General features: G+C 37.7%; 1 protein-coding gene across 2 annotated transcripts in view; it reads right to left on the bottom strand.

The window, feature by feature from the left end:
- Positions 1-26,425, bottom strand: part of LOC149578510 (myb-like transcription factor family protein) — an 89,124-nt gene that overhangs the window by 39,747 nt on the left and 22,952 nt on the right. For both annotated transcript variants that reach the window (XM_089829549.1, XM_089829552.1), the window contains exons 6-12: positions 25,429-25,558; positions 25,247-25,314; positions 25,043-25,135; positions 24,854-24,901; positions 24,255-24,437; positions 22,247-22,354; positions 6,667-6,762 (exon numbers count right to left, since the gene is read on the bottom strand). In XM_089829549.1, the coding sequence (XP_089685675.1) occupies positions 6,667-6,762; positions 22,247-22,354; positions 24,255-24,437; positions 24,854-24,901; positions 25,043-25,135; positions 25,247-25,314; positions 25,429-25,558 (726 nt within the window). The remainder of the gene's footprint in view (positions 1-6,666; positions 6,763-22,246; positions 22,355-24,254; positions 24,438-24,853; positions 24,902-25,042; positions 25,136-25,246; positions 25,315-25,428; positions 25,559-26,425) is intronic.

Genomic DNA, 26,425 nt, shown 5'->3' with positions numbered 1-26,425 from the left:
TTAATATCATATTTTCCTGCCCTCAATCCCAATGTAGCTCCACGCTTTTACAACCTCGATATGAGGGAAGACACAAACAACTAGGCAATGTGGGATAAAAAGCCAATTTCGCCTTTTAGTCACTTAAGTTACTTTTGTTATAAAATAACTTTATATTTGCACTTTAGAATATTAAAGTGACTTTACTATTATAAGTTACTTTATAACTTTATGATAACATTAAAATATTTAAATAAATTACTTAAGTCACTTGAACTTTAATATCTCTTGAAATACTTGTCTGATTGCCATGTCGTCTGAAATAGGAATCTCTCCTCATAATTCCCCATTTGACCAAATACACTTTCTAAAAATAGAAAGGGTCCATCTCTATTACTCCTGACTTACTATACATGGTAAGCATGGCAAATTGAGTTCAAATGATATCAAACGAAGGCCAAATCCATAAATCCCTGAATGTTGGAGAGGATTCAATCCTCAGAAGACCCTCTAACCATCCTCATTACCCTACGAGAATCCAATATTATGGTAATCCCTGAAATTTTGATGCTAGCAACAAATGGGGACATTACAATCCTCCCTTCTCGAGATTGCTTGTCCTCAAGCAATCTAACAATCACAGTGAACTCCAACCTCCACCTGGATCCCAAATGAAGTAGTATGTAATACCCTTGTTAACATTGAACCAACAGCATACCACTAACGTCATCAAAACCAACAACATAACCTGCAGTATAGCACTCAAAACTTGTGCTAATAATGTAGGTGTTAGAATATCACAAAAAAAAAAAACCCACAAGAAATACCTTCATCCTAGTCCCCACCCATATAATATAAATTGAACTGGAATCTTGATCAACAATCCCTTAAAGAGACGTAGCTATAGGAGAACCATATGCACTCATGCCAACTGTATCAGCCATAGGTGTAGCCACATCACAATCTTTGGAAAGGAACATTACCGACTAGTGCAACACAAAACAGAATCTTTACGGATGGTGAAAAAGAGCTCAACTCCACTCAAGTGAGTGATCAACCTCAACCTCAAACAAAGTATTGTCATAAGACAATGTTGCATCCATGTCAAACGTAGGACTATCCATGAAGTGAACATCAACACTTTGTTGATCGATAGTGTAACATGACTCTATCACTACATCACTCACCTCATTAACAATAGCAAGTGTACTATCATTAGAGCACACATATACAACTGCTTGCATACTACTAAACTCCTCATTGGATGGCTCAACTGCCACAGAAGTGGTTGCTGATATGACAGTATCCTCGTATGCTCCTACTCCCACTATTACTGCATTGCCATCAAATACATGATCCGGGGAACTCATGCCAACAATTGCATCATCTAACTTAACTTGACATAAATCCTCATCACATTCCACCTCAATTGTGCCCAACGCACGCCATGTCTCATAAGAAATGTCCCGCAAATCTAAGGCCGCAACTATATCATCACAATTCACTCTTAGAAAAAGTGATATCATTCTTTGCTCAAATCTCGGCTTTGTAATTAGTTGGGTCATCCATTTGTGATTTTCATTCATCTCATTCACTAGCGCATGCAACTGTTTCACAATACCCTGTATCTTAGAATCTCCCTCCATTGGCGGAGAAGTACGCCCTCTGCAAGTGTAATAAACACCAAACCTTCTATCACTATCCATAATACTAAAAACCAAGTCCTCTACTTGTGGGTCAAAAGAAAAGTGATGAGCACTCCTCACAGTGTAATGCCGATAAAAACTCCCAATCTCTGTCAAGGGCTCATCATCATCAAACTGGAAATCAAAAGATGGCTCCACTGTCTCACTCTGAACTATTGGTCAGGCAGGATCCTAGGCAACCCTCTTAGCAAGCCCAACCACAAAATCCGTATTGGGAAGCATTGTAGCCAAGGTCTCGACAATCTTCCTCACCAATCGTCGAATAGCATGAGAGACTTGAATGAGAGCACCCTCAGATATACTATATGAAACCTCCTGCAAATCCAAGCTCTCAAGCAAATACTCCATGAATGACTTAGTACAGTAGAAATTATATGTGGAAGCATCGATCCACTCCCCTGCAATCCACAACTGATCTCTCTAAAAATGTGACAATGTCATCTGTCCAATGCTACCAACTGTATGAAAAGAAGAAATAGATTCACTTCTAGTAGAAGGAAGCAAATCACCATGAGAGCTCGTATCCACGGATGCTCTCACATCCTCTGTGCATACTACCTCATATCCTAGACAAATGTGTTTGCCACATCATCATGTCCCTCATCCTCAACTGTAGAAGCAAAGTCACCACCAACCACAATATATAACTGAACAGGATCTAGGGGTAGTGTTGACTGTACCTGTTCTAACTCCAAGGTAACCTCATCCAACAGAGTCTGACTCTTGAAGAGCCAACTGAGTATACTGAAGAGATTCAACCGTCACCTCAAGCTCCTGGGTGAGCTCAACCACCTCCTCCTCTTTCTCTAACAACATCTCATAGCAAGTGCTACCCCACTCCAAAAGGTAATCTCTATCATCCACTAACTGAGAGTAACTATGCTTCAAGATCCTAACAGCCTCTCGAAGCGCATGAACCTCTGCTAGGGAAAGACTACTATCACCGTGCTCATCTAACACAAAAGCACCCCAACCAAATGTAGCTAGCATATGATAAATAGCATCATAATGATTAAGAAATGAAGAAATGTCACTATCACTCACCTTCAGCTGATAAGTCACATGATGCCTTTGTACCCCTGACTCCTATGCAAGCTATGTGTCTCACTAACTGCACTGTGATAGGAAACCGAATCGGAACTGTCCACTACAAGAGCACTCATACAGGCACAACTCTGCATCCGAGATACATGTGCTATCATCCAGGCACAACTCTGCATCCGAGATACAACTATTATGTACCTCAAACAACTCCTCTGATCAAATAGAAACCCTCACAATATCAATCTCCCCACATGTCTCAACTTTCACCTCAATAGTAAGATCCTATTAACATCAATCCTAGGACTCATCCAAAACGTCCTCAGAGTCATCACCCAATATCTAACAAGCGGTATCATACCCAGTGCAACTCATAGCACCATCCAACAAATCATCAAAGGTGTCCATACTGTCTACATCCCCATCACCTAATAGAGCCTCAATTGTCATCACCTGACTCTACACACATGACTCTATGTCAAGTTGTGAATTAATAATGCTAGAGCATGAACCCACATCTACTGACTCTGTTGTAACACCCAAATCACCGGCATCACAGTTGGGTGACTCCATAAATGCATCGTTCCCACCTAGGAAGCAATTGGCTCCTGCACTAGACCAACACTATGACAACTCACATACAAATCTCCAATAATAATTCGCTCCTCAAGAGAGCCTGAAGTATCAGTGGTGTTAATTGCCTCAAATGTCTTTCCACTAACTGCAACAACTCTAGGGCCCTCAACATGCTAAAGCGTAGTGTCGCTATCCACCAAGAGTACTAACACATTTACTGATCTCTGTGGAATGGGTCCATCATCAACACTTCAGATAGGACTAGTAGGTGTCATACTAGATACAAGTACATCTACATCATGGACACTTGTTGGGGAAAACTCAAGCTTCCTTCCCTGCAACCTTGATGTCGGCCTTCCAAAGGCAGAAACCATATACCTTGCTACCCTCTCAACTGTTTATGGATCTGACAAGCTCTCTGCCAACCTCTATTGATGAAGCTTAAATTTTTCCATACTCTCCTGCAAAGCATTCATTTTCGTACTAAATTCCTCATTACTGCACCAGCTTCTAAAACTACCAATCCTTCCATGTATGTCCATAGGAAAAAAACACAAGAGTGCTAGTCACTCCAAATGCAACAGCAAGACTGAAAATAAAATAACTTTCCTACCCCACAAGATGGTAGGAAACTAGGCTCTAATACCACTATAATAATTGCTAGCCAGTTATAACTTTATCAAACAGAAAATTTCTTCACAATTCAATTGTTAGATATTTCGTCAAACATTCTGCAAGGAATCTTTGTGGTAAACCCAATTGGCTCTTTAAATGGCAATGCAAATAATGTGGATTTTTAGAAATCTTCTAATACACAACCCCTTCAACTTGATAGCATATATTCAAATATTGATAAAGATTTGATTATCATTAAACTTATCACTGCCAAATCAATATTCCAGTCTAATCAACTATTTTTGGCACCAACAACATTCCCTCATAGTATATATTTAAATTCTTTCTCAAGTTACTATTGCAGCATTATTGAAGCAACTATAACAAATGCATCTGTTAACCACCAACATATGAACGATTTGCTGCAGACCACACAACAAAATGTCTAAGCAAAATACAACACTAAATAGAAAACCTGGTATGGGATTGCTTGCAGCTGACTCATACGTTGAACAAGCTGCTATGCCCAGTTAGCTGGCAATTTCCAGAACAAATTGCAGGCCCTGGCTGAGTGTCGTCAACAGGGATATGATTGCCCACGATTTGCAGAATTTTGGGCCTTCACTTCTAGCAAACAACTACTTGAGCAGAGACACCAATTTCAGAAGAAACAAGGGGCCAAATCACAGGTGTATGAGCGGCCCAGTTGCAATTACTACTCACAACCAACACACAGAATTTCAATGCTCACCAGCACTGATAATGAATGCCAATTAACAGCCAACACAGGCACTTGAATTGCAGAGAATGATGCCCAGACATGTAGCTTAGCAATCAGCGTTTAAAACTGCATAAACAAGCCATCCACAGCTAACTGTCTCAACACCCACAGTCCTCTCCAAGAGTGACCAGTTATCTCTGTAAATGAGGAGCTAAATACTACTGCTGCCACATACAAGCACACCTTCACAAAATACTAAATCCTGGGTCAATGTGATCATCTGCTAGTATGTCAAAGAATCCATACATACCTGTCTATGCATACTGATTCTTATTCAACGTGGGTCTGCTGGAATCAGCTACTAATCTGTATTTCCTTCTTGCCTCTGATACAAACTCCAACGAGAGACTGGGGCTACGTCCAATTTCTTGATTTCTCTTAAAGGGTTTCGTCCTTAAGATAACCAGTCACATTTAAGCAACCATTTGTATTTGATCAATATCATATCGTCCTGCTCTCAATCCCAATGTAGCTCCACGCTTTTATATCCTCGATATGAGGGAAGACACAAAGAACTAAGCAATGTGAGATAAAAAGCCAATTTCATCTTTTAGTCACTTAAGCTACTTCTGTCATAAAGCACTTTATAATATTAAAGTGACTATTATTATAAGTTACTTTATAACTTTATAATAACATTAAAATATTTAAATAAATCACTTAAGTCACTTGAACTTTAATATCTCTTGAAATACTTGTATGATTGCCATGCCGTTTGAAATGGGAATCTCTCCTCATAATTCCCCATGTGACCAAATACACTTTCTTAAAATAGAAAGTGTCCATCTCTATTACTCTTGACTTACTATACATAGTAAGTATGGCAAATGGAGTCCAAATGATATCGAACGAAGGCCAAATCCATAAATCATTGAATGTTAGAGAGAAATCAATCCTCAGAAGACCCTCTAACCATCCTCATTAGCCTACGAGGATCCAATATTAGGCTAATCCCTGAAATTCTAATGCTGGCAACAAATGGGGACACTACACTAAGACATGCACCTCCAAACAGAAATTGATGGCAGACTAGGATAAGAGTTGTGGGAGAGGGTGGAAATTAAGGGGAGGCCAAGATCAAGAATCCTAGAGGGCAGGCAGATTCTGCCATGCCCTTAGAATTTTCACTTTTCCTCTGCTGCCCAGACTTGACCATTTTGTGCCCTTTCAAGCCTCTCAAGACCATGACCGAATTGATTTAAAGCTACTCTCCTCTTTCCTTGACTTCAAAACTCAGATATATTAACTTTTACAACTTGGAGACTTGATATTGCCCCAAGCAAATACTCCTAAGACCATCTATTGCTACCTGCTAAAGCAAAAAGAGGGTTCTCCATTTGCAAAGGGGAAATGGTGTGAAAACCTCAAAGTGGGATACTGGGAGATGTTAATCAGACTTACCATAATACTATTGGTCTCACAACATTTGCAATTGGAAACTATTAAAACCCCACAAGCAACAGCCCTCCTAGAAAGTTTTAAGATTAAAGAAGAATAAAAAGCAAAAACTTAAGGTAGATGGATACTTAACATTATTAATTGAGGCTATCAAGAAATCAATGCAACAACTAGAAGATTAAAAATATTCATCAAGAAATCAAGATGTAAATGTAAGACTCTAAAATCTTGATTCATCTCCTGACATCTCAAGAGGGCAGGTAATACAATGGAAGACAAAGTAATAAAAGGAAGCAAGCCATTCTATACCTTTGCAATTCCATTTGAAGCAACAAAGCTGATAATATACAATCATAAAAAACTGGAAGAGAATGAGAATGAAGATAAACAGGAACAAAGAAAAAAATGGGAAAATTATCTATATTATTAAAATGGGATAATATACATGAGGGATTAATTAAGGAGTTATGCTGCTAGTAGACCAATGCCCAATGGAAAACGGTTAAATGTATTTTCTAATGAACTCAAGAATGAAATATTTTAGCATCTACTCAACTGTAGACTAATTACCTGTTTTTGAAGGCTGAGGAATGCAAGAATGTCTTTTCGCAGCTCCAAGTGTTCCGTACAAACTACTTTGGTTGGCACCTTTGGTTTTACATTAACCTACATAGAAATATTTAGAACACATAAGATCAACTTTAAGTTTCATAAACAGGATTGCAATAGTTCAATTTAAAATGTAAATTTCACTAATACCTAAACATTATAGTATACCCAAATACCTGAAAACAGCTCTATACAGAAAAACCTATAAAATCTTGTATAGGAGCTCTTTCTATTTCAGGTAATTGTCACAAACAATGTCAGGATATAGGCAAAAACTTCGACACTAAAAGTTTTCTAGGCCAAGTGAACTATAACAACATAACCTGAGAGAAAATATCAGGCATTCACCCAGCTACAAATTTAAAAGCCAACTCTACTACTTCACTAGCATATACTCGAGGTAGTTTCAAAACATGAGCACTCTGTAGGAATTTTAAATCAATTTAATATAACTAGATATCATTCTGGAAAGGTTAGAAAGAAATCAGTGACTACAAAAGCTTAAGACCAACAAAATGTTGAAATACTTTATACTTGTCATGCGACAAAAACAATTAACTATACAAAGTCAACCCATCCAAGTGGCTGTACAATAGCAAAACATCATTGAAATTACGAGAGACTTGTCATCAGAAATTACATTTGTCAGGCTTAAGCTTTGAAACACTCGAGCACAAACACTTCAGCATCACCTTCATCAAATCCAATTTAGGAAAGAAACTAAATCTTTTTAAAGTTAAGTTTCACTGAGCTAAATTTCCTATTATTGCACTGTATATAGTATATACTATCAAATATTATCAAAACTTCAGCTTGCAGTGAATTCTACAATCACATGGAATATTCCCAGCAGTTGACATAATTACCAAGTGCGCCCTGATTAGAATATTAGATAAAATGTGTGTTTCCTGAATATACCTTTAATCAGAAAGCAAAAATGGCAACTAACATCTGCTTATAACCATAACACATATGAGAACAATAGATTTCACCTTCATTCTATCAATATCCATACTGTTACACGCATGTCTGTCCAGCACTAACTTAACTTGAGAAATGAAACCTAATATTAATTCAAGCACATTTTTTTATTTTCCTTCAGTTCTTGGCTCAGTATTGCCATTAATTTCCACCAAAAGTTATCCCTTAGATGAACCATCATCTATGCATGAGGCATTTATCTACAGGTCTTCTGACTCATGGTACAAGCAACAGAGTTTACTCTTTTATTTGTCAAAGATGCGTAATTACAAGGGCAAACAAGTTCCAGCTAAAGTGTTATCCAAGGTAAAACTAAAATTCCCATAATGACTTCAGTGATGAACACGTGGTTAAAAAAAATTAGAAGCAATAAACTAGGATTTTGTGGGAAATTCTTAGAGGCTATTTTGCTTTAGAAAAAGGTTTGAAAACATTGAAACTCAAAATCTCCTGATAGATATTTTCAAGCATTCCAAAGTATTTAAACCATAATCTTATCGGCATAAAGCATATTTTCCCAGAAATTTTTTTGAAATGAGACTTTTTCTACATCTTTTTTTCTCCCATATTTATTACTACTGGAAGTAGGAAACATGTCGAGAATAGTAAACTCTAAGGAACAATTTGTTGATCACCACTGCATAGATTCGATTCAATGAAGACATGGAAATCAGAACCTAATATCATACTAATCCCTAAAAAATCAAAGCAAACCAATCATTCTATCTAACTCTGGATTTGACCCATTCAAAAATGGACACTTTCCACTGTGTAGGCATGGGCATCTGAAAGCTTTATTGCCCTTGTATCTGATGTTATTATGATCGGTTAAAAGCATTCAAACAATCTGCGGGTATTCATTTCTTCCTAAATAATGTCAAAAAGAACAGCCTGTTCATTGGATAACATTCTAAGCTCCAGACTCACAAAGGGCACAAGTTACAGAGGAAGTGCATAGACAATGGTAATATTTATCTCATTCCTAATGCTTTGTGTGCTAAAATTTTAAAACTTTAATGGGATATTTTCTGCGGACTAATCTCTTGTGTTATATTTTGGCACATATAGAGGTTTAGTTTGTGGCCAGTACTCCAAATCCAAATCATGCACAAGTATTATTGGGAAGTAAAGTAAAAACAAACATCTCATTCAAAACTCATATATGTCATTTTATTGGATTAAGATGCAGGATATGATTCAAGACTCTAAAATGAGTCCTGTTGGTGAATTCTATACTAGACTCTAGTTGACCTTCACCAAAAGCTAGGAAGAAAGATTAAAACCTAATTATATAAGCCTTCCATTTATAAAACATCAAGATAGCTACACATAAGCATTTTCATACAAAAACTCTCACGAGGCCAGGACCCAACACTGATGAAGATGGAAAATTATGACATTCTCGCAAAGAAAAAAATCAGAGAATATATATTCTTTAAAAATAATATGTTGCTCATTACATGAATATTACACTTAAAATTTATCAAAATCAACAAAGAAAAATGTCACAAGAAGGGAAATAATTTTGCAATCAGGATATGTTCAGAGTCTACTTTTCTCCACTTCGCTTAATTTCCATCAAAAAATACATAAGAACATTCTCCACAAGGCAGATTTCTTAAGAAAATGCTCACCATTTTTTACAGTAACATGTACAACAAATCAACAAATTATTCACAAGGTATAAATAATTTTATCACATGCTATATTTTCTATCAACTCTTAACCTAAAATACATATGTTACGTATTAATGATTTTTAAATCATAGACTCTCCTACTATTCAACACTGGTAGAAAAATTCTCTCAGTTAAAATTCTACCTGACTATAATAGACCACATATGTCAATAGAAAAGTAACAAGTAAATCTCAGCAAGCATACCATAAGTATAGTTTCTAATTTTTGACAGCATCCAAGTTCTTCTTAAGAGGTTCAATTGCCATAGAATGGTGTCTGATAAATCCGAAGCTCTAGATACAGGAAGCCAGTGATACCAATGGAAAATGACTGCCAAACACACTAAACCCCAAAAACATTCCAAATATGTGGATGCATTCAACAAATATTATTGAAGCCAGGTCCTTCTGTTAAGATTTTGCTAGGTTCGCTGCAAATGTACTAAGCACTGCCATGTATTTGGTATGTGTGTTCCAAATGCAGCATCCTCTTATATTTATATGGGGAATAAACCAAGAGAAGACATGTCCCTCCATGGGACATGTCTGTTGATTAATACTATTGATATATTAATAATCTTTTATATATATATATATATATATGAATCATTATTATTATATTAATTGATCTTACAAGGTTATCCTACTAAAGCTACCAATCATCAACACTCCCTCTTAGCTAGAGAGGATAAACACGCAACCATATATTACCTCAATGTAATATAAGAATATCTTTGATCAAAAGATATTCAACATTTTGACATCACATTTGATATCATGAGCATTGGTCTTCCAGAATATCAACATTCGATATTCACCAATTACTCAAATTAGGTTTGATATCACATCTGATATCATAAGTATTGGTCTCCCAGAATACCAATGATATTCACCAAGTACTCAAAATAAAGTTTAATATCACATCTGATATCAAGAGTATTGGCCTCCCAAAATATCAATGATATTCACCAGTTACTTGAGAGAGGTTTGATATCACATCTAATATCAAGAGTATTAGCCTACCAAAATATCACTGATATTCACCAAATGCTCTCTGAGTAATGGCCTTCCAAAATGCTGAGATGCAAGACATTCACCATATATTTGATTTGTTTAATCTCATAATACAAGTTATTGTAAGATCGTCACCTTATAGTAACTTCTCCAAATACAAGTGACATCATTTGGAAGTCGTCACTTCCTTATGATGTACATAGGGGGTAGGCCAATTAAAGTCATATAGTCCCACATACGGACTTTCGAACTCCCTTTGAAAATCAATCATTTGAGCTCCTCAACCAAAGTTGTATTTGATGAACTATCATACTCTCTTTGAATCTGATATGATCAAGATCTTCGAAGATCAACTAGAACAAACCCTCTATCCAGCTTTTTAGATGGATGTGTCAGGTATTACAATAATAGATAGCTTCTATTATCTCTATTTAGTATCTAATGGTTATCTACTATAATCTTTTGTAAATATTAGAATGTTTCTAATATTTAGTTAGTTGTAGTTATCTATTAGCCTTTTTAGCTTTATTTTAGCTAGAATAGAATGTTTCTATTCTTTATGATTGTTGCCTAAGGAAACATCGCTTTATACTTTTGTATATATAGACCTCTCGGTCTCTATTAATAACAAGCACATATTTTACCAATTACTTTGTAATATGGTATTAGAACCAATGCTCTAAATTTTTTCAAAATTATTTACATGCATATTTGCTTCCAACTCTCTCCATAATCTGACTAGGGTTTTCGTTCTCAGAGATTTGAATCCGCCAACTTTTGGTTTTGTTTTGCCACCCATTTTTGCCTAGATCCGTCTGTTTTTTTTGCACATTTTTGCCATTTTTTGTGGGTTTTTTGCAGCAAGGCCGTTTTTGTTCAAAACCTTAATTTTCGGGTTCGGCAGATTTTTCTGATTTTGTAATTCGCAAAGTTGTGTGGGATTCCTTTGTGGGTTTGTAATTTTTTCCTCAAAAATTATCTGTTGGGTTTTACCATTTTTCCAAAAAAATGAAGCTTGTATTGTCAGGTTTTGATTTTTTTTTTTACCTCAAAAATCATGTTGGGTTTTGATTGACTTTTCACCACAAAAATCATGTTGGGTTTTTTTGGATTTTCTCCTAAACATCATGGCTTTTTGCGGCTTTTTCTGGAGCATTATGCTTATCTGCAAAGTTTTGGACCATTATCCAAAGTACCATCAGCAATCTCCTAAATAGGCATCATCTACTCTAGATTTAGAAGGCTCCAAGAAAACGAACATTCAATGCAACTATTGCCACAAGTATGGACACATGAAGGTTGAATGTCGAAAACACTTAGCTGCCCTATCTAAGCAATTTGGTTTGCAGCCCACAACGAACAGTGCGAAGCACCTTGAGCAGACAGAATCTGCCTTTTACGCTTTTTGACAACTTCGTGCTCTGAAGAGATTAACAATTAAGGGAGGGTATTACAATGATAGTTTCTATTATCTCTATTTCTCTTATTCTGATATCAATCATCTTTTTCCTACAGTAACAATCTCGGAGGAAAAGATCAAGGCAAATAGCTCTTATAATAATAAAAATCACTTAATAATTAATATTAATCAGAATTTTAGTAATTTTAGTCATGCCTATTACTAACAACATAATTATAAAATAACTCTATTTATATTTTCAATAACAATAATAATTATAAGAATTTCGTAATATAAAGATATATACATTTGTATATATAAATATAGAGATATATTTTAAATGCAAACACATATTTATGAAATAAATATTTAAAAATGAGAAATACCTTATACCCACTTTGTACAGTCGGTACCCAACATCTATATAGCCATATATTATGAAATAAGTATTAGAAATTATGTAAAACTCCCATTCCCACTGCACATGTCATTTTTGGATGATGTGGGTATTGTTCGGTCCCACCCAATCACTTGTGACTGGGTGCTAAGGTATGTCTTACCTATATTAAAAGTGGTAATATAATTGTTAAATACCCTTGTTCCTACGCACGCTTGCCGATATCCCCAATAGTTTTAATGCCTTTCGATCTTCGTGCTCCCTAGTCATGTGGAGAGTGTTATTGAGGACGTGTAATCCACATTGGACTGTGAACTGGGCCTTATCGCACTTGTCCAAATTTGCTTGAGGAGGGTCCCTTATTTTTTCCTTTGCAGAAGTTCTACCTTACTTGTAATCTTGAATCATCATTTATGCTAGTTCTTTGTTGCTTGATTAGGTTACTAGTATCATTATCCCATTGAGATTTCCATAGAAAACTCAGATCTACAAACGTCATTCTTTGGAATCCGACACCTTTTGTATCTACCAATTGACCAACATTTGATAGCTTGGAGGGCAATATTCCAATACAACCAAGACTTGATCTTGATTCATGTGGAGAGTGTTATTGAGGACGTGTGATCCACATTGGACTGCGAACTAGGCCTTATCGCACTTGTCCAAATTTGCTTGAGGAGGGTCCCTTATTTTTTCCTTTGCAGAAGTTCTACCTTACTTGTAATCTTGAATCATCATTTATGCTAGTTCTTTGTTGCTTGATTAGGTTACTAGTATCATTATCCCATTGAGATTTCCATAGAAAAATCAGATCTACAAACGCCATTCTTTGGAATCCGACACCTTTTGTATCTACCAACTGACCAACATTTGATAGCTTGGAGGGCAATATTCCAATACAACCAAGACTTGATCTTGATTAGCAACCATCTTCTATTTGTAAGCTCGATATTGCTCCAATGATTTGAGAGTAGCTTGGTCGATTCGTCCCAGTTAAAATCCTGCCTTGGTATTCACCACAACCCCAAATTCAAGCCCTGGTGTACTGTCCAAAACTTGCCATCATGGCAATGCCTGTTTGCCATCATGCACCACTATCTTATGTGGTGTCAAGCCAACTCATATACCTAATGACATTATTGTCTTCCCCTTACCATACTTGTTTGATATATGTCATTAATTCTCTACTCTATGATTAGAATGTCCAATCAAATGTGTCAAAATAAACTTACGAGTAGAACTCTCCCTATACATCAAACGTACTAACAATCATAAGGAAGAATTGACTTCTGTCATGACATATTTGTGACTCGGTTTACTTCTAATTGTCTTCTTCGCTGAATCAATGGTTTTGTAGTGAGCAAATTCTATCAAATCATCAAAATGGGCTGCTTCCAAATTGGCATGTACCTAGGATTCAATAGATTGTATTCTAATTATTTATGCTCTTTCTACTCTCATTTGCAGCCTGCTTGCATCCTCTTATATTTATATGAGGAATAAACCAAGAGGAGACATGTCCCTTCATGGGACATGTCTGTTCATTAATATAATCAATATAATAGTAATCTTAATTATATATATATATATGAATCATTATTATTATATTTATCAATCTTACAAGTTTATCCTACTAAAGCTACCAATCATCTACACCTTCAACAAATAGATTTCAAATTAAAGGAACCAAGAAACATCTGAGAAAGATTTATATTCAAAAGAAGTTGCTCCTAAAGAAAAACCTGTGTTCAACATAGAGGGTCCCCCTTACAAAACCAGCAATTTCTAAGATGGGATATTCCTCAGATGGTAGGGCACCAAGAGGACACACCACACCACAGCTGGTAGGCAAGGGTCACCCTAAAAACGTTTTCTTAAAGAGGAGGTGTTTCCAACTTCTCCCCCTCAATGAAGACTTTGATGGGATATCAAAGTGTCTCTAGAAGCCTCAAGAAACTTAAGTCACATCCCTTGAACATCTTAAAATTCTATGGCCATCCCCCACCTTTGTTTACCGCATAAGTTAATTAAGAAATGCACACAGACAATGAACAGCAAAACTCCTTATATTATTCGCATATGCCAAACAGTACATTATGCTTCCATGATAAGATGAATACAATGCTTCCCAAAGGGGTTATAAATACTTTCCAAAGAACTTTTCTGAAGGAGTCCGTCGGCCACATACAACATGTCATTACATAACACAAACCTTCCGAAGGGACCCGTCGGGTGATACACAATTTCTACCGAAGACATCATCCCCCCCAAAAAGAAAAGTCGTCTCCTGACGACTACAGAACAAAACTCAAACAACTAATACAACAATATTGATCTGCCACATCACTTTCACATTCATCCCGTTGCATCTATAGCCTTTGCTAACACAATACTAACTCCTCAAGCTGACCTTGATAGCCACCTGTGCTACTTTCTCTGCTTCCAACTCCTTGTACCCTGAGCCAAGTGTCGCTGCACTGCCTCCAACTGGATGATCAACTCCTCCCGAGCTCTCTACACATCCACCAAGACAACCTCACGGCCAACACCTACTCTCAGTGCCTCTGGTACACAGACACTCCATGCCTGCAGCAGCTCCAAGTCTTCTCAACTGGTCAGACTCCCACGACTGATATCCGCAACGACTAGGGGTCCAGGGGACAACGCCCCCAATGGGGTCGATGGGTAGCGCCCCTCGCCACCAAGACCAAATTAGCACTTCAAAACCCACACAAAACTGCATGAAACACACTCTTTCTGTCATTTTCTGCCGATTCTACACTCTTTCTGGCAATCGTTGATGCTTCCCCTTCCCTTTGGTATCTTCCGTTACTCATTCTAAGCACGCTTGATTTGTCAACTTTTTTTTTTTTTTTTTTAGAAAACCTCCTGTCACTCTTCTGTGCTACCAATGTATAGCTACACCATACATCCTGGCACCGTATCGACTCCTTCCTTATGCAATATCCTGTAATGTCCTCCAAAGTCTGAATGCAATAATAGGTAGAAGCCATACGCCAAAACCTATAGAATCAATTCGCCACATTATGCAAAAATTGTACGCAACTGGAAGCTTTAAATTTGCAAATTTATATTGAAGCACACTGGGAGCTTATCCATTGAAATCCGTACTGTAGCAATATCCTTCCTCATCCTCAACTCTGTGAAAATCCGTACTCTAACTACATGAAGGAAGCCGTACTTTGCTTGCTAAAACTCATGTGCTGGCCAGTCGTTTAAAAATCCGGACATTACATTCCAAACCGCGATTTTCGTACGCTGCCTTTACTTCCAACTTCCTCCAAATTCCATACGCCGTATGGCCAAAATCCGTACAGTGCCAGTGGCTCTCCTCAAAATCCGTACAGCACATGTAGGAATCCGTACTAATCCAAACCCCAGAAAATCCGTACAGTCACTATACTAAAAATCCGTACCATAACTTTTGTTGAAAATCTGTACTAAGAGACTGTACGGCAATTGTCATAAAGTCCGTACAGTGCATGGTTAAAATAGCTGAAAATCCATACATTGATGGTGTTAAAATCTGTACGGTGCTCCAATAAGCAGCCTTAAAAAATCGTACTCTACCTCTAAAAACTGTACTCCAACTCCAAAAGCTTAAAAAGTACACCGTCTTCAAATAAAAACCATACACTACTTCCAAAACCGTACGGTGAGAAATCTGTACAGTGGTTTTTTTTTTCACTTTTTTTTTTTTGTTTTTGGAACAATTATGTACAATATTTACATATATACAGTACTTACAGTCTTCTCTCAGTTGTTCATCCACAGAGGTGCATTATCATGGTAGACATTCAACTTCGACCTCTTCATTGCGTCGGCGACTTCGTTTCCGTCTAGCATCCATAGTTTTATTGCTCCGTTATCACCCACTTCCCAAAGCTGATACGGCCCGACCCATTTCATTTGAAACTTGCCTAGGTTGATCTCGTTCCATCCGTCATACCTCAACGCCCACTGTCTTGGTTGGAACTTGCTCAATTTCAGGTGTCTATCGTGCCATGGTTTGCACCTGTTCTGTGTCACCTTCGTAGCCCACTCCTGCAACTGTTGCTCATCAAGTTTATTCAAGGTACACGATCTCTCCATCCAGTTTTCCATATCGCCCGGTTTGTTTCCAAAGCTCGGTACCATGGACTCTATCAACTGCCCCTTTTGTCTGTCAATAACACATTCACACTGTACTACTACAACTTTTATTGAACCCTTCCACTTTGTTTCCTGTGCGGACCGTATGATGTGTCTTCCTTGCTGCTGGCACCTTTCTGCTATATCTGTGGTTTGATGTAATACTTTCTTCCTGCCCGGTCGTAGAGTGGAATCTTTCCTCCTTTTGAGTTCGTACTGTATGTTCTTTCCTTCAGCTTCAGTCATATTCGTGTTTCCTTCTTCGGCTTCTCTGTGTTGCTTTGAACATTCATTTCCTTCTTCAGCTTCTCTATGTTCCTTCGGACATTCATTTCCTCCTTCGGCTTCTCCAAGTTCCTTCGGACATTCATTTCCTTCTTCGGCTTCTCTGTGTTCCTTCGGACCTTCATTTCCTTCTTTCTTACCTTCTCGATCCTTAGCATATTACAACTCGGAAAGAGCTTGTAATCCTCCATCTGCCAATGGTAAAGACCATTTACTGAATCCAGATCGTCATCTCCTTCCAATCGTAGGACTCCCTCTTGATCAGGTTCCATACTCTACCTCCTCTCATCGTTTTCTCCTTCCGAATCTGAAGATAGAGCTTCTTCTCCAACCATTTGAGTGTGTAGATCGATGACATACTTCCAGCCTTTGCTTTCAAGTGATAAAGTATTTTTCTTCCAATCGTGTTTTGCCTTGGCTTGTATCAATCACCCCCGGCCCAGAATGGCATCATATCCTCTCTGTTTCAGTGGGATCATGACGAAATCCAACAAGAATGGTTGTGTTCCAATCGTCACTGCTTGTGTTGTCGGGACTCCCAATGGCTTGATTCCATGTTGATCGGCCGTTAGCAGCTGGAATGTAGGCGGCCATAATGTCGGCTGTCCCAACCTTTTCCAAGTGTCTTCAAGCAACACATTGACATCGGACCCTCCATCCACAATCATTTCCGTCAATAGTCCCGAGAATTCCCATTTCGACGACTATCGAGTGGCGTCCGGATGAGAGGGCTAACAGCATCGGATCTTCTGCACTTGCGCCACTTTCCTTCTCCTTTTTGTCCGCTGTACTTGATCCACTTTCCTACTCCCTTCCCTGTTCTCTTGGTAGTTTAGCAGCGGGAACGATGTTTGTGAGTGCCGATCGAAGCTGAGGCATAGTGAGCAACAGATCATTTATCCTGACATGTATCTCGGCTTGCAATATTTGTCGTACAATGTTATGTTCTGCGCAGTTCCGTACGGAGGTAGTCGGCATGTCCTTCAGGTGTGTCGTTTCTGCCTATGTTGCTTTCTAGATCTCTGCCCGTGCTTCCTCCAGTCTTCTTTTCTTCCGTCGGGTCGGGGTACACTTTCGCTTGCTGCCGTGTGATGGCCAGAACCTCTTCTTCGTCCGTCCCGATGGTGATCAAGTTTACTCTTGACTTCGGACACCTAGCATCTTCATGATCACCAGGTCCACACCATCTACATAACAACTTCGGTGTGTTCGCCGTTGTACACTCTCGGGCGAAGTGACCCCACAGATTGCATGCGCAGCATTGAACTATTCGGCCGGCCATTGGCATCGTACTGGATTCGACTCCTCCCGCCATTATTGTTGTTGTTTTGACCGCGCTGATTGTTTCTATATCCTCCTGATGTGGCACCTTCCGTACTGGTATTCTCGTTCCCTCCTGACGGGGATGCCTCCTGTTTTGAACACCCGCGCTGTTTTGCACACCCACGTTGTTTTCTACACCCGCGTTGTTTTCTGCTTCCGCACTATTTTCAACACCCGTGTTGTTTGCAACACCCGCGCTATTTTCGACTTCCGCGTTGTTCTCGACTTCTGTGCTGTTTGGTGAAGAAGAGGTTTCGTCAACCGAAACTGTTCGTTCTAGAAGTATATCTCGGACAAAGAGGTCACTCCACGCTCGTGCTCCTTCGGCACTTTAAGCCATGCGAATCGATCTCCTTCCGTCAGGATTCTCTTCCTGGGGCGTATGCAGGTTCAGAAATGCCTCCCTCGCTTCTTCCACCAAATCGAGCCATTGTCGAGTCTCTTCTAACAATTTTTCAGTGCTTTTGTGTCCGTCGATAACTTGCTGAAATCTCCGTCTGCGTTCAGCCTGTTGTGCCAAAATTAAATTTTCCTATGCTGCGCGTAATTCATCCTTTTCCTTCAACTTATTATTATTCTTGTTCAACTGATTCGGCATTTAATTCATATCCGCCTGCCTGCATACCAGGTCCATCGGGCAACAGCGCCAAATGTTTACCGCATAGGTTAATTAAGAAATGCACACAGACAATGAACAGCAGAACTCATTATTATTATTCGCATATGCCAAACAGTACATTATGCTTCCATGATAAGATGAATACAATGCTTCCCGAAGGGGTTATAAATACTTTCCGAAGAACTTTCTCGAAGGAGTCCGTCGGCCACATACAACATGTCGCTACATAACACAAACCTTTCCGAAGGGACCCGTCAGCTGATACACAATTTCTACCGACGACAACCTTTAGCACTTTAAAGAGCAATTCTTTTCAAAACAAGCAATTTCGAACTTGCACCACTAACCCACAGCCTAATAATTTAATATGCGCCAGCATGCCCTAAACACTCAAAAAGCGCTAAACTGCATAGCTCATATCATAATTGCTCTTAGTCTTCATCGTTGCTCTTAGTTCTCTAAAGAATGAGATTTGGTTAGAATCTGTGACTCGGCATTGGAGAAAACATGGTGATAAAATTTTCAACGGTGTGTGCCATCAAAGCTAGTGTGGTCTTGAATGTGTCAAGTTAGGCATGGAAAAGGGTACCTAGATTCCCACAAGAGGCATTGTCCCTCATCCCTACAAGCAGCCTTTGCTACCAAACACCCACCAATCACATCCCCAAAACAAGGTCCTTGGTCCACCACATCCCAAAAATCTGTTCCCTGTTTGAAAAACATGTTTATTTAAACTCATATCACTTTTTCATATCTCGGGAAAATCTAGGAGCTAAGTACAAAACCTAAGGCTTTAATTAAGGAAAACATTCTCCAACTAAAGCAAAACTGAACAAATAGGATTGATGGAATTCTAAAGAATAAAATTACAATAAAGAAGACCTAGGCTAAGAAAACTAAGAAAGTAACATAACACAAAAGTGAAGAAGTAAAGGCAAGCAAATAAAGAAAGAGATGGTAAACTAAAAGTGGATCAAACTGCCCAAAACCACATCCAATTAAATTATACAAATGATAGATGGTTTCCCAAATTAAATTATCTTGAAGTACCAACACTTACAGCACTTGCTCGCTCATTAGGCTGATATCTCTTGATTGGTGAGCCATGTGATTCTAAATAATTCCTACCAGCCCTACAGCATATGAGAGACCATTTTAATCTACTCTCTAAGCAGATCTCATAAGAAAGCCTGCCCTTAGAAATCATCTCCTGAGAAACACAATTCGTCGCCAAGGGAAAAGTGGTTACGAACTTAAGCCAGTCATCTGAACAGGCTGATAAGTTTCCTCAGTGTGGCGATCTCCCCAATTTCGAGGCATTCCAAATGGCCCTATTTGTAAGTTAATAATGCTATGGATGGCAATGGGCAGAAGGCTTGCTGCAAATCAATTGGCACCTTTAATGCATGCCTACAGACATACGAGGGAGGAAGCAAGAACAAACATCAACCAAGTATAGGGTACGCAGCATGTGCACAATGGCAGATGTCTTCGACCATTTCTTTCATATGAATTCCATTAAATATTGGTGTTATGCCCCTCCTCCGTTCTGCAGTACTGTTGAGTTGAAGGTTAGGTGGGTTGCAAAGAGTTGGAGGCCTTCTGGGATTTGTTGCACCTCTAATATGATGAGAGAGAATCTCCACCAAATTGAGGGGCTGCAGCATGTGCACAATGGCAGTTGCACTTTGAAAATATCCCACCCCTGATCTAAAGTTTAATTTTCTGTTTTTTCATGTTTTTGCAGTTTTCTTATTTTTGGATGTTTTATGTTTGTTTTTGCAATTTGAATGGAAACAACAGTAAATAAATGCTGGAAATAAACAGTACAGCAAGTACACACGATAAAACACAACACGTACTGAAGGTTTTGCAAATGGAGTAGCAAACTAAGTGGGGCTTAACCTTGGAGGAAACTCCATGGTGAAGCGCGCTAGAGTTGGAGCAATACTGGGATGGGTAACCTCCTGGGAAGGGTATAACATTTCACCCCTGTGAGCATTAACCAGATGCAATGAGTGCAACGTGTTCCATTCATTAACCACTACTCATGAAAAATGGGTCAATGAGTTTGACTCAAAAGCTACACAGTTCAGTCCTTATAGCAATGTCACAAATAAAGTTAGTACTTTAATATTTTAATTTTTTATCTAAAACCATCCACTTAACCTTTTCAACTGGAATCTAATGATGCACTTGGTCTCCTGGTGATGTCTAAAAATAAGAGGCCAACTCCCAGTCTTCTAAACAATAGGACCCCTCCTAAAAAATTGGAGATTGTCTCTGAACATCTAAAATGGCTCATAAAGCCCCCTGCAAGGCTCAATCAACCATGGTCGGGTCCCCCATCCACTATACTGACCTGCAGGAACCCTGATAGTAAAGCAACCATGCTAAAAATAGAACTACCTATACAAGGGACATTACTCATAGTGCATCATAGCGCTTTGAACAGAATGAATACTTTTTCTCAGATGGCTCTATTGGATGTCAATCTGTATTAATGATATTTTTAATCAAAGGCTTTTGTTGAAAGTCAATCTGTATTTATGTTACAATAAGAAACTCTAATGAAGAAATCAGTATCTTGGCCAAACTCAAATATCAGCCAATTTCTCTCCCACTAGAAGCAACCTTGATAGATTAGCATATGGATATGATAAAATGGTTGCTAATACCTTCCTAAAATAATTTTATTTTCCTTAGCTGAAAAATTCCAGCTGTGCAAAACTGTATGAAAAGTTGTGTCATATACAGCTTATATTAGGGTAAATTTTACTCCCTGTCCATTGTTAAACATAAATAATAAGAAGCTACTCATTTCTTCCTATAGCATAAATACATGAAAAAGACAATGTCAATATCTATCCAGAAATAATGTATAGATCACAATTACAATGTATGTGAGTTTACCTACAAGACTAAGATCAAACAGTACATTTATGCATGACTGCCAAACCCTCCAGAGACCCACAAGAAAGTATTATCCTAAAGTTAAACAATGCTGTTAATGGCAACACACAGCTCAATCTTAAAAGGCAACATAAATTCCATGATTCTATCCACTAAAAGAATGACTATACAAACTCAACAGCCTTAATTCCCACAGACATCATGGTAGACGATACTCACGTAATCCACATCTGAATAGAAATGCTCTAATTAGATTAGACATGAATCAAACACCAGAAAACTAGGAACTAAATATAATAAGGTAAATTCATTCCACTAATAGTTTGGTCTAACCTTTAACTATTTATAACAGTGAATAGCAAACCAGAGTGAGAGAGAAACATAACTAAAGATTGAGAAGGATTCCGAAGAAGGAAAACAGATGGACCTTTCCTTGCATATTCATCATAGTAATTCTATAAAATGTATACACAAAGGGACACCTCTCTAAACACAGACAGTAAGGCTTCCTTCTCAGAGTGAAAAAAAATATGATTTCTTAGCGTCCAGCTTCCCACACAGCAACATTAATTATTTTACAACTTTCATAGTACAAGCATAACTCCTCTTCTGTATTCTGTAAGAAATATATCCTACTATACCTTTTAGTCTTCTATAACAAAAATGATTGTAAAACCTAGATAACCAATGCTGAAGCAAACATTTTCACATAAACTATTGGTGAGTTCAAGAAGCCCATAAGCAACAGATTATTCTTCTAGTTTAGGAAGAGAGAGTGTACCCCAAGATCTTGAAGTGTCTGATCAATGCGCTTGCCCATTCTTGCACCAGATGATGATGTTGCTTGCATCAATTGTCCCAGAATGGTTGTTCTCAAAAGGGCACGAAGCTGAGAAATTTTCTTATTGTCAGTTACATTAAAAGCAGGAAAAACAGCAAATATACTGATAATTTAAAGAACTAGACCAGAAGATCAACATTTATTGCATGTAATTCTCAACAGTGCATCTTAAGACAGAATTGAATAAAGCTTTTTTATTAATATCAAACAAGCAAAAAGAAGAAAATTTCAGACCATAAAGCAAAATCCCCCGATTCCTATTTACCATTTTATTCTATGTCTTACCCAAAGACACAGACCTACTCTTCGAATTGATGTTCTTTTATCACCTGATTTCCTTTTTCCCTATCTTATTATAGACCCACCTCTTATATAAATACCATCATTAGAGGCATCATACATGGACTCTCATTATTTACTCATATACTAGACCTGCCACAACTTCGTCAAGTTTAAATGCAGAAGCTACACCATCAATGACCATGATGAGATTATCCTATGAGTCACTATCGAACAAAGTAAAAGATTTATCTTCTCCTTCTATTGTTAAATCAATGGAAGATAACTAACTCACTGTTACATTAAATGTATTTAAGTGATCATTTATGGATTCTCCTTCATTCATATTTAACAATTTCTTCTTCTCAAAAACAACTTGTTAACAAAACTTTTAGTTTGATACAATTCAGCAATCTTATTCCACAGTTTTGTGCAATGCCTTCCTTGAAACATTTATTGAAATGGATCAGAAAGGAAACATTAAAGTCCTTACATTTCTATCAAGTTTCCCCAAATGGATGAATCTATTAGAATAATAATGCAATATTTCTAATGATCATCTTTAGCAGCTTTAGTTTTATTAATTAGCTTCCATTTTTGTATTTAGTAAATAACCGTTTCGTTTAAAAACATTGTCTTGTACTTCTCTATTTGAGGAGATTCAATCTCCACTGTTTAATATTGAAATATTTTAATATCAAATTTTATAACATGGTACCAGAGCAGGTCAATGGGATTTTATAAGATTTGGCAATTGTTTTAATAAAAAGTTGAGCTTCTTTCTTGGAATTTTTTTCATCTTTTAAAATCAATTTCTTTTAATAGAAGAATATCATTAGTGACCAATTTCAAGAATTTTTTGTAGATTTTCTTCTACAATTTCAAAAATACTTGACGTGTTTCTTGGTCCGCCAATTTAAGGGTTTTTCTCAAAAAGAATCATATGCAAAGGGTGGTCATTTTTTCTCTGGTTGGTGCCGCTCTTCTGGTTGCGGCTTCTCAGATTGCCTTTTCCTCTCTTACAGTGATATTTTAGTGTTTGGTGGCTGCAATTTTTCTTCTGCTTGTGTCCTGTTCTTAGCTCGTGCAACTGTCTAAGTCTGTGTAAAGGGTTTTAGACCCATGTTTGTTGCTGAGCATGCATTCCTCGCAATGCAACTGGATGTTCTTTAAGACCCGTTTACTTGCACCTGTGACAGCTCTACATTAATGTGCCATTTTTCCCTGTTCAGGCATGCTTTCTCTGTTCATGTGATGCCCACATTTATGGAGTTTTTTTCCAGCTCATGGGATCAACTAAAGAATTTTTTCATGTGCCTGTCTGCTACTGCTTAGGGTTTTGCACGAATTTTTCCTTGCAAATCATAGGTTTTTGCGGACACCATTTCTTCCAACAATCGTTTGTAATTCTGAAATGAAACATTTTGCTAGGTTTTCTATTTTTTGTCCTTCAATTTTTTGGGTAGAGATATATTTTCCTATCTCCCATTGGCATCATATCTCGATATACTATCTGTTGAGGTTCATGCCCCTCAAACCATGCCCTCCGCTTCACAATGACTCTTAGATCCACTACATCTCTCTACACATCCCATCACACAGGTTGTAAACTCTAAAAATTTGGAATGGCAAAAACTAAAATTACAGGAGAAAGGACAGTGCATATTACCTTAGGACTAGATGGTACAGAGATTCCAGCTGTACTTGGTGTTGGAGGCACAGAAACAGGAACTTGTGGCTGAGGGATGGGTGATGGAGATGTTGACCCAACTGGAGCTGGAATTTTGTCAGCTTCCACATTTGTTGGAGCAGCAGCTGGTGCAGTTGTAGGCAATTCTGTTTCTTCTACATTCTGCAAAGCAATTGGTTGACAAATTTATCCTCAATCATGGCAACAAAAACCAGAGGAAGTCTTATAAAATTAAATACCCAAAGCAGAATGCCACCTAATGATAAGTCAATAGAATTCAAGATCAGCATTCCAATGTAGGAACAAGAATATTACTATTACATAAGCTGATCAAACCTAATGATCACTACAATTATCATTTCAATCAGTTTCAAAATGATAGCAGCAGCCGGCAATCTCTAAAGCAATGATGTGCAACTAGAAAAATAAATCAACTCATTGACTCAAGTGATTAAAATTGCAGCTAAAGTTGCATGCCTACCTGAATTCCTAAATTCACTTCTAAATTTGGCTGACTCTAAACAAGTATCAGAACTAGAATGTGGCAACAGTTCAATCATATAGCTCCATATCCTCACCTTTGCATTCTGCCGTGATTCAGTAATACGTTTTGCCTCAGCTAAGAGCTAGAACAAAAAAGCCATTGCATCATTTAGCTCCAACAGTTTACTCTTAGTCACTATTTTATTAATTGATTGAAAGACAAACACAAATTTTGGATATTCCTTGCTTATGGAAATATTTAGTAGAAAGACTGAAATGATAACCTCAGCATCCTCACGCTCTTGCTGCCGCGACTGAGACAGCATTGTTGCTAGTGCCCGTTTACGTTCAACTTCATGTATTATGTTATAATGGTCCTGGATAGAAAATGTAAATAATTAAGAATTTTTAGAAACTGTGCAATCAAGCAAATGTAATTCCAGCAAACAGCAGCATTTTGAAATTTCAAAAGCTATTATAAGATTCACCTTAACAAGAGGGTGGTCAGCAACCTCCTCAGGAGAGGGAGCTTTGGCCAAAAGTATTGCTCTAGCAGCTGAGTGAAAATGGAACCAAAGGAATATTCAAATTCTGTGATTTATATGTATGAGCTAAACACATTCTACAAATAATAATTTGGATATATCTATCAAGTGGTGAATTGGCACACCTGAATAGTAACGGTTCTTGAGCTCTTCCACACTTCGTGATGGAGTAAATCTATCAGCAATTATAATAAATCGAAGGTCAAATTGTCGGCACAAATCAAAGAGCTGGTCTGTCTCATGCCGAGTCCAGTTCTGTACAAAGAAAAATATTTAGAAGGGCATTCTATTTACCTTTCTTGAGATAGTCAGCATATGCTTAGACCTATAAAACACACACTAAAAATGAACAAACAATATAGCTCCTGAACCGTTTCCTTCTTCATAAATGAAAGTAACAGTAATCGAAGCCACAAACTCCCTAACAAAATGAAATGTTAGTTCTAAAACTTGCTACAAAGCTCTAAGATTAGACTTAATTCTAATTATATTTTTTATGTGGAGCATGCATATGTTATCAGACACCCACACTTAGACATTAGACATTAGAATATTAATGATATACATGTTAGACCTATTCTATTATTGAATTGCCAGTTATGGCCGCCTTAGAAAGGCCCAAGTAGCTAGTCAATAATGAAGGTTTTACACATAACTATATACCTGGCAGGTCGTGTCAGTTTGCTCATAATAGATCCTTATTCCACTTGATCAGTTCATGATTTATAGGCACCCTGTTGTTTTGCATTTTTTGTGAATTGAACGAAGACTCTCCAAGCTAGAGCCTAGAGATGTTTTGGTTTCCTGTTGTGATCAAGGGATGTTGGGCACTGTTATAATACATAATTAGACTTTGTGTCAGTGCATGTGGAATGAGGTGAATCAATAGCATGTGAAAGCCTCCTAAGCATTACTCAGATTGATGCAGAGATCATTCCCACATTTACAACTTTTTAATTTGTATTGTCTAAATGTCTTTAGTACTATTCCTTCCAAATTGTAGGGTTATAAAAGGTTCTATGGCAGGTGCTGTAAGGAAAATTCAGAGCCATTTGACATTATCATGCATGTTTGAAGTCTTAAGTTATTTAATTCCCCACCATGAAGAGAATATCGATGCCC

This window comes from Cupressus sempervirens, chromosome 1 (genome assembly GCF_028749045.1).
Source record: "Cupressus sempervirens isolate cs-2001-9-10 chromosome 1, ASM2874904v1, whole genome shotgun sequence".
Lineage (NCBI taxonomy): Eukaryota > Viridiplantae > Streptophyta > Pinopsida > Cupressales > Cupressaceae > Cupressus > Cupressus sempervirens.
This window is presented reverse-complemented; position numbering and strand designations above follow the sequence as displayed.